General features: G+C 37.8%; 2 protein-coding genes and 2 long non-coding RNA genes across 11 annotated transcripts in view; 1 reads left to right on the top strand and 3 right to left on the bottom strand.

Annotated features, from left to right (window-relative positions):
• LOC107834167 (uncharacterized) overlaps positions 1–495 on the top strand; it is a 16254-nt gene extending 15759 nt beyond the window's left edge. The window contains exons 3-5 of one of the 2 annotated variants that reach the window (XR_001659951.1): positions 20–48; positions 206–367; positions 485–495. This is a non-coding gene — a long non-coding RNA (uncharacterized LOC107834167). Of the gene's footprint in view, positions 49–205; positions 368–484 lie in introns of both variants that reach the window. The other variant, XR_001659950.1, reaches the window with a different exon arrangement.
• Positions 1–7241, bottom strand: part of LOC103129345 (galactose-specific lectin nattectin-like) — a 20947-nt gene extending 13706 nt beyond the window's left edge. For 3 of the 5 annotated variants that reach the window (XM_016664985.1, XM_016664984.1, XM_016664983.1), the window contains exon 1: positions 2591–2595. Coding sequence is in view for 1 of the 5 variants with exons in the window: in XM_016664987.1 (XP_016520473.1) it covers positions 7171–7237 (67 nt within the window). In the remaining 4 variants the exon portion in view is untranslated. Of the gene's footprint in view, positions 1–2590; positions 2602–7170 lie in introns of those variants that run through there. The other 2 variants (XM_016664987.1, XM_016664986.1) reach the window with 2 other exon arrangements.
• On the bottom strand, positions 1925–3730 carry LOC107834165 (ladderlectin-like). 3 transcript variants are annotated; one of them, XM_016664992.1, is made up of 6 exons: positions 3518–3730; positions 3355–3435; positions 3068–3157; positions 2831–2965; positions 2635–2746; positions 1925–2284 (listed from the first exon to the last, which is right to left on the bottom strand). In XM_016664992.1, the coding sequence occupies exons 2-6, from the start codon at positions 3400–3402 to the stop codon at positions 2217–2219; spliced, it is 453 nt and encodes a 150-aa protein (XP_016520478.1). In that variant the 5' UTR covers positions 3403–3435; positions 3518–3730; the 3' UTR covers positions 1925–2216. The 3 variants fall into 3 exon arrangements, with proteins under 3 accessions (XP_016520478.1, XP_016520477.1, XP_016520476.1); XM_016664991.1 differs by having other exon boundaries at positions 3068–3177; positions 3351–3435; positions 3557–3729; XM_016664990.1 differs by having other exon boundaries at positions 3068–3177; positions 3351–3435; positions 3518–3729.
• LOC107834166 (uncharacterized) lies at positions 6299–6778 on the bottom strand. The gene is made up of 3 exons (XR_001659949.1): positions 6675–6778; positions 6428–6562; positions 6299–6351 (listed from the first exon to the last, which is right to left on the bottom strand). It is a non-coding gene; the product is annotated as an uncharacterized LOC107834166 (long non-coding RNA).
• Positions 7242–9140: the final 1899 nt, after the last annotated feature.

Below are 9140 nucleotides of genomic sequence, written 5' to 3' on the forward strand. Positions count from 1 at the left end.
CCTCCAATATCAACATGAGGCAGCCAAGACTTTGGAGTTCATTCAACGGTAAAACCATTCCTGTATTTTTTTTTTACAATGACACGGTTTGAAACTTTTAAAGCAAGTTATGATTAACATTTATTTATATATTGTACCAGCTGTATTCATAATGCCACACTATTTATATTCTCAGGGTTGTCCCATTTTTGATTTTGTTTTTTAGTTGCTTCATTGGGATTAACCCAGAAAGGGGCACAAAAGCTGGTCATGGGAAGATGGTATCCAAAAACACAGGAAAGACCATTCAAAACAAAAAGTGACGGTCAATGTTCAGGTTTCCACCCTCATCAAAAACCTGATGGACTTTGAGTGGCATCTCATTCAGGTTAGTTGTTCCATTCTTTTCTTTGAAATCTTTCTGTTTCCATATTATTTAGAATCTAAATTGTATTGTCTTTTCTTTTTCCATGTTGGACGGTGCCTTCATCTGCATCTAATAAAGTAAGTGCCACTTACACAAGTGGCACTTACTTTAATAGATGAAAAAACCATTAATAGTTCACATCTTAAAACCCTGTTAATATTAGAATTCCACATTATTTCAGCCATGTTGAATTTCAGATTTTGGAAGTAATTTTCTTTGATTTGTTTAGTGATACCTAAAGCATGGATATTTCTTTAAGAACTGTGTTTTTATGTTCATAAGATTGTAGAAATTGAGTTAAACCCAGTTTTTGTCACTGTAAACTGAAAGTCTTCAATTTTTATTCCAGTGTTGGTGACACTATATATGGACTTTGAAGGCCTATTTTTTTTTTTTTTACCAGTTCTCTGAGGAATGGTTTTGTGTTATTCGTTTTGAATGTTTGAATATACTGGAAATATATGTGATTTGAGGCATAGTGGTGCCTTTAAATAAAAATTTAGTTCTGAAGGTTGCTCATCACATCCTCTTTTGTGTTATGTGAAGTTCTGATTATACAGATTATGCATTTTAGAACCTCACCAATTGTAGCACTTCTAAGAAGCCTACACTGGGTCAGGTATTAATGTCCTATCGTAAAACTAAGACTGTACTTTAAAAAGTAGCTTTACAGTTTTCTTTGCAGTAGCTTTCTCATAAAGTGAATGCAGTAGTAAAACTAAATTTACTGTAAAAATACTGGAACGCTACTATTTGAAGGTATATTTACTTTCACCACTATATTTTACGGTGGCCAACAGATACAAACACCTAGCAAAGATGAGAAAAACACATGCAACAAAAAAGAAATGCAAACAAAAAATGTTGAAAACAGCAGTGATCCAGACCACTAGGGGGAGTCGAACAAAGAACAGCTGTGTTCGAAGTCGGGTTTTGTATCCTTGGGTTCTCGAAGACCGGAAGAGAGAAGCTGTAGCTTTCAGCTACCTGCTTAGCCTCTACCGTGGCGTTCTGTTGCTTAGCAACCGTGACAACGTGAATCACATAGTGGCGAAGGAAAAAAAAAACTGACTCGAAGTATTTTTTTCTCCTTATTTCTCTATTACTCTTAACTACCGGACTTGCATTGACGGTAATCTGCTGTCAGGATTAGTTACGGTACAGCTACTGTGTATTTACAGTAAACTTCTGGTGTCTATAGCTGCCAGTATTTGACAGTAAATTTACAGGATTATTTCTTAGAGTGTACATTTATAACTCCATTAATATGAAATCCTGAGGAAATAACTTCAAACCTTTGATGAGAGCAGTCCCAGGACAAAGTAAAGACAAAAATACATCACCAGCTGATAGAAAGTAACATTTCTCTGCTTTTATGAGGAAAGAACCTCAGGTTTGACTAAAACTTGTTATAATGTGATATTTATATTGTAATAACTAGCATACAATAGTGTTACAAATAATTTGGCAAAACAGAACAACACAAAGTCAGAATAAACCACACATTGTCTTGTTTTGATTCCTCAAAGTTTTATTCTTGCTAAGCCAAAGAATATAAAAAAGTTTTGCTTAGATGATCCTTTATTATAACTCATTCAGTCTGATCTCATTACAGAGAGACAATCCAGCTGCTGTTTGCGATCGCTTCATTCCTTAGGTTGCATTAAAGACAGAAATGATATGAAGAAAAGATGCAGAAATATATTTTGGGTTTTCTATGAAGGTGCAAAAAGGCAGGTAAACAGAAACTCCTAGCATTCATCCTCCACTGGTTCTGTTTTACACATCAGGCCTCTTTGGGAACCTTTTTTCAGGCCTTCTTGGAGCAGACAGAAGGTCGACGGTAATGACACCAGCAGTCATCCCAGCACTTTTCATCTAGGAGCAACACAACAAACATCAAATATCAGTCAAACGTCACATATAGAAAATCCTGAGGTGGCAGATGAATTGTACAGTTGAACTAGATATTTGTATACACAGAATAAGTTAAATCTGACCAAACTTGTCTTGTTTTCAGTTGGATACAACTACCAAAATTATTATGATGTTCTTCAAATTCATAAGTTGACACATTTTGGTCAGTGTCAGTGATATCTGTCTCAAAGTCAATGACTTGGTTCAAATGTGTGGAGATCAACTAAAATGTTTATATGCACAGTAAATCAGCTTTTCACCCAAGACCGGTGATACCAACAGAAAAACAGACTTGTGTGATATTTCTTTACTTGTATAGTTCATCTGCAGGCAGTGCTGTGTGCCTAATCCATTATCAGGCTGTCGGTAACACCAGTTTGTGTAGATCATCGGGCTTCCATCACTCCAAAACCAAATCTTCTCCTGCAAGACAAAGTTCAGCAGATGACACATTTCATTCAGTGTTTTATAAAATACTTCAGAAGTAAATTGTACTGGTAAAACTACCTGCTGTCCATCAGTGCCTCCAATCCATGCTAGTTTGGACCCGTGACCTGCTGCAGCTATCAGATTCTGAACCTGATGGTACTCGTACGCATTGTGAACTGATGCAAGGTTTGCCCCCTTGGACAGACAGTTTTTCTACAGATAAACACACAACAACTAAATGAAGTCTGTTTTATTTCTCACTGTGAAATAAAGCAGAGCAGCAGGAAATAAGAGCACAATGTTGTTGGAAGTCACCTCTGCATTTGCCCAAGTCATGTCATTGGGAACATAGAGAAAGCAGCGACTATTGATCGGAGTCCAGCCAGAAGGACAGGTGATGGATGTCTGGATCGAGTCAAAATGTGCTGATGAAAAACAAACGCAAGTTAAATGGTTTATGTGGCATGAGTTTGATAATAACTTTATTTTGTGACAAATTATAACATCAAAATGATGCAACAATAAATTTATTCTAAAACATAATGCCCACATTGACAAGACATAACATAGTGTGTACTTTAATTTATTTAATACTCACTGGCCTGAACGACCACAGAGGAAACCAGGAGGAACACAGCCAACAACTTCATGGTGGAGATGATGAAAAGATGCAAATTTGCAAGCTGAAGAAAAGTTAAAACAAAGCATACATGTTAAGAAAAACTCACAGTGGCACTAAGACAATAAGAAATTTGATCAGCAAACCTGATGTAGAATGATCCGTCTTCTTCGCCAGCCAAGAACCTTCAGTCCTTACTGCAGAATCACTGGATATTTATAGAGCTTTTAGTCTTGACACATCCACAAAATGAGGAAATTATATGGGTAGAAATGACCTGATAGTTCACATCTAGTTCAACAGGAACTTAAAGTTGTGACTAAGTCTATGCAATCGGTTTCTCAATGTGGGTGGTGGTTTTTGTTTTAAATTACACTTTGTGAAAGTTCAGAGTGCAATTCATCCAGTTATCTTTACCTTAACTTTTCTATTTAGAAAGCAAAAACAGATAAACTGTTTATATTGAACACAGTAAACAGCCGTTTGCCTCGTCTCAGGTCGTCCTCAGTGACTGTGGAAGAAAGAGACTAGTGAGAGAGGAAACCAGGACAACATGACCGGGCTGAAGGAGCTCCAAGCTTCAGCAGCTCAGATATGAGACTCTGCATCAGGAGCAGATCGGACAAAAGGTTTGGGAGATTTTCCAAAAGGCCCATCAGTTCTGAACCTGCCACTGGTCAGTATGTTTAATTTTTTTACCACATAAATAAAGTGCAAATATAGCTTCACATTTCTTCCAAAACACTGAGGAGTGTATTTAGCAATCACAAAGGTGCAGGAGAGAACATATAGCTCTGATCGTGAGCAAGCTATTTATTAATACAGATCAATCAGTTAATAAATAGCTTTTTCCCATTTCATATTGTTTCTGAACTGTTTGTGCTTTGCTAGAGCAGGGCTGCAATACGTCGATCGCGGAAGATTTTGAGTCGATCTCGGGATTAACTGAACGACACCAGGAGGCTGAGACCAGCACGTCCTCCTCTGACTCCTTATCAAAACGTTTGTAATTTTATTAAAAAACAACAAAAATCAGAAAAAGTGTTCAAATGAATGACCCAACAAAAATAATCTCAGTAGTTTATACTCAAGCCCAGGCTCGAAATAAAATTCTATATATCTACCCCATTGATGTGTGTCCTCCATCGCTGTGATTATTTTGTTATGTACTGATCCTGATCTGGGGGTTGAGGTGGGAAGGAGTGTGATGTTTACATATCTTAAAGGAGATTGGAAATATGCTGCCCTTCCAAGGCCACACGGGGAAAGCCAATTCAGATACAGAATGTCTTAGGTCAGATAGATTATGAATTTCAATCTTCCCTAAAGTCTCTCCGATACATCTCAGTTCCCAATTATCCAAATTAGTTTGGTTGTTCCACTGAGCCGAAACTAGCAACTTCTCCAAGATCGATTCTATTCCCTTAATGAGCTTTAGAGTCCTCAGCAGGGCTGAGAGTCTCAGAAAGACACATCCAACTTGCGTCTCTGTCCACACCGACAGTCTGAGTGTTTGCTGCTAGTTCGGCCAAGTCCGTCACAAATTCGTCAATAAGCCAGGAATCCACAAGCTCCAAACAGCAGAAATCCTGTTATTATGAATAAATCCCACCGGATGTGTCCCTGCAGGACAAGAGGGCTCAGTTGCAGGACAAACTCTTACCACCATCATACCAAAGAAAGCATCTGGCTTGAAGCTGTCTTTGGGCCATTCCTAGTCTGGAATGTCTTGCCTGGGTTTGGGGGATTTTCAGTATGTGAGGTTGGATGATGTTCGTGCCAACATGGGCCAAAAGCTTTGTATTTTAGCTAATTTGTGCTCAACACATTACAGAGAAAACACCCAACTTAGCAACTTATTCAAGGAAATAAAGGTTGTTGCAACATTTGATTTAAATAGCATGACTTCAAGCTACAAGGAGGTGAAATGAAAAACAGGAAGAGTTTCTCATATCACAATCTTTATTTAGTGTTTTATTTTGCAGGAAAAATAAAACATGGAGCAGTGTTGTGGAAAAAAATTATTACCAAGCACTGTTCAGGTAAAATAGCTGGAGATGGGCACCAGCAACCCTCCTGACCCCACTAGGGACAAAGGTGTACAGAAAATGGNCTCTCCGTTTAGTGGCCATTTTTGTCACTTGGTGGCAGTAACTCTCCTGATCGATCTGATTGGCTGGATTTTCAACTCAGGTCCAACTAATTGGTCAAGCCTTTTTTGGGGGAACGGGGGTATCATAATTAAAATAATATGAAATATGTCTTTCCGCTGCAGTTACTATGTGATGTCAGCAGGTGGCAGAGTTGCACCTTTTGGTATTCTATTTCTTACAGATTAGTAAGAAATAGTATTAGTTTGATTTAATTGCGTCAAAACTTAAAGGTATCAGACGGACCTCTGTTATCCTTTGTTCTGTAGCATCTGATGTCAGGCAGGATTGCAGAAGCAGGTGCTGATATGTTCAAATGTGTGCTACAACAAGTGGAGCTGCTACAACATGTAGCAGCTCCACTTTAAATGTTGATACTGCAGCACAGAAAGTAGCAAACTAGGAAACTTTCCCCACTTTGAAATTTCCATTAGTTTCAGTGAGATAAATTCTCTACATTTATTACTCCATTAATATGAAATCCTGATGAAATAACTTCATACCTGTGATGAGAGCAGTCCCAGCACAAAGTAAAGACGAAAATACATCACCACATGATAGAAAGTAACTTTTCTCTGCTTTTATGAGGAAATAACCTCAGGTTTGACTAAAACTTGTTATAATGTGATATTTATATTGTAATAACTAGCATATTATAGTGTTAAAAATAATTCGGGAAAACGGAACAACACAAAGACAGAATAAACCACACATTTTCTTGTTTTGTTTGCTCAAAGTTTCATTTTTTGCTATACCAAAGAATATAAGAAAGTTTTTCTTCAGTTTGTGTAGGTCATAGGGATTCCATCGTTCCACTTAAAAGCCCTTGACTGGATACAGCAGATGACATGTTTCATTCAATGTTTCACAAAATACTTAACAACCAAAGTGTTCTGGTAACAATACCTGCAGTGTATTAGAGCCTCTGATCCATGCTGCAGTGTTGAGACCAGTTGCCTTTAATACCAGTTTCTGAATCTGTTCATAATCGCTTTTGCTGTGAACAGATGCAAGGTTTGCCTCCAAGGTCAGACAGTGTTTCTACAGATGAGAACATAATGATGTGCTGAAGAAGTAGCTGGACTTTCACAATTAAGAACTGTAAAATAAAAGACAGCAAAAGAATGAAGAGAACATTGTTGTCTGAAATCACTTCAGCTGGAGGAAAAGTCTTGGTTTTGCCAGCGTAGCGGAAACGGCGATCGTTGATTGCAGTCCAGCCAGAGGGACACTCAACAGATCTCTGGACAAATTAGCTTTTTCTGACAAGCAAATGCAGAGTTCAGATAAAATGGGGTAGGTGGCATGAGTGTTATAGCAAGCCTGTTATTTGTGACAAGCTACAACATCAAAATGATGTAACGTTAAATTTATTCTACAAAATAACTCACATTGATGAGAAATAACTCAGTTGTACTTTGAAAGATACAGTGTTGACATGTTAAGATAATAAGCTAAATAATCTGGAGAAGGAGTACAAATGATACAAGAAGATCTATTTTTGAGTTTGCATTTTGAACTCTAATGCAGAGGGGAAAAAAACATCCACTGACCATCACCAGGAGGGCCATCATCTGGGGCTTTAGCTCTTAAACAGGATTTGGTACGTTTGTCACATTATGACTTATTTATATTTAATGAATACTCACCGTCACCATGTGCCAGTGAACATTTCTCCATTATGGAGAAAAGGAGGAGGAACACAGATAACTTCATGGTGCAGATGACGACACAATGCAGATTTGCAAGCTGAAGAAAAGACAAAACAAAGCATGCATGTTAAGAAAATTCAAACAATGGTTCAAAAAAGACACTTCATCAGCAAACCTGATGTGGGATTATCTGCCTTCGTAGCCAGAAAGCAACTTTAGTCTTTAGCGCAGAACCACTGGCTATTTATATAGCTTTTAATTTCGCTACTTTAACAAATCGCAATTTCTATCCAATTCCAATGTTGAAATTGGAGAAGAATTCCTGATTCAACAGGACCTGAAATTGTTACAATGAAGTTCTGTACGTTGACACTATATGAGCTCACTGTTCCAAACAAACTGATGAGTTTGTTGAGTCCTGCTGTTTCAGCACACAAAGCAAATTCTCCAGAGTTAAGACTTCAGGGTTAGAGTACAGTGTTGATACTTCAGTGTTGTTTTCACCATAAATTACTCACTAAAAGTGTAATAACCAGGAGTACCAGATGCATTTTGTCCCAAAGTAAACGCCTCTTTCCTGGAGGACAAAGTTGTTGACTCTGCCATGCTCTGGAGTCTGGCTATTGATTTGCTGATTGCTTGTTATTAAATGAGCAGTGATCAAAGTGATTTATGGAAAATAATTGGAAAAATGGTTACAAGTTGTCAGTGGGGAACATGCACAAGACATGCTTTATTTAAGCATTTCTATATATTTATAGACTTTATTCCATTTTCAAAACTGGAGTCTGGAAAAATGTAAAAGTTGGATAAAAGCATGCAGCCGACCAAAGAACAGCCAGATATGGTGATTGATGGTATTAAAGCAACATGTCCCTATGAAGGTTTAGTTGTCAGTATATGCATTTGCTGTACATTTTGAAAGAAACTGAGTTTGGTGTATCACAAACAGCAATTTTTTTAGTAAATAGGAAAATTGCAACATATTTAGGCCAACATGTTCAACTAATCCTGGAATCCTTTATCAGTTTAACGTCCTCAGATGAGGATGGGAGAGAGAGAGCAGCACAAGCTGTTCCTCTTCCTGCTCCAAGAAAGAAGCAGTTTCAGATAAAAACATTTAGATGAAAACATTCGTTTTTTATCTACTGTTTTCAGACAAAAACACTTTAACACATTATATCAATTCAAAAATCAGATTAAAACAACAAAAAGTAATAAAGTAAAAGCCTAAACGTGGAAACCCCATCATATGATGAGGGTCAAAACGATAAGGATTTATTTTTATAGAGTTGTAACTTTTCAGATAAACCCAGCAGCTCTTGGCGAAGCGTTTGCTCATTCTGCCAGTCAGAGGACTGACCTCAGACTTTGGTCAAGATTTGGTAGATGTGATGTCGGCAGTTGGCAGAGTTGCACCTTTTGGTATTTTATTTTTTACACATTAGTAATGGTTTAATTTAATGGACCTTACCACAGGGGCCTCGTTTCATTGGCTAATGCCCATTTCACGTCACAGCGCAGCTACCACGTGCGTGACCGTCTCACAGACACAAGTGGACTAAATGTGGACTAGCAGACCAACAGAAAGTTTTTGCATCAGGACTCGAAAAAGAATGGTTCTCCACCGTCAGTGGGGAATCTGTACAGGCGATATCAGGTATCCTGATCGTATTTGTGGAACTAAAATTCACAGACTTCCAAAATCTGAAACGGAAAGCCTTGCTTGGATCAAAGCTTGTGCACGACCGCATTTGCAGCTCAACCGTCGTAGGATCAATAAGAACAAAGGACTGTCTGCTGGTGTAAATATTATTGTTTTGCTTTCTTTGTGTTTAGTGAATGAAAAAAAGAAAGTCAATAATAAACATCCATTATGAAAACCTTTTAGCTAAGCATAGGGCTGAAACGATTCCTCGAATGATTCGAGTACCTCGATTACTAAAATTCCTCGAGGAAAATTTACC

Source organism: Poecilia formosa, unplaced genomic scaffold, assembly GCF_000485575.1.
Source record: "Poecilia formosa unplaced genomic scaffold, Poecilia_formosa-5.1.2 Scaffold537, whole genome shotgun sequence".
NCBI classification, from domain to species: domain Eukaryota; kingdom Metazoa; phylum Chordata; class Actinopteri; order Cyprinodontiformes; family Poeciliidae; genus Poecilia; species Poecilia formosa.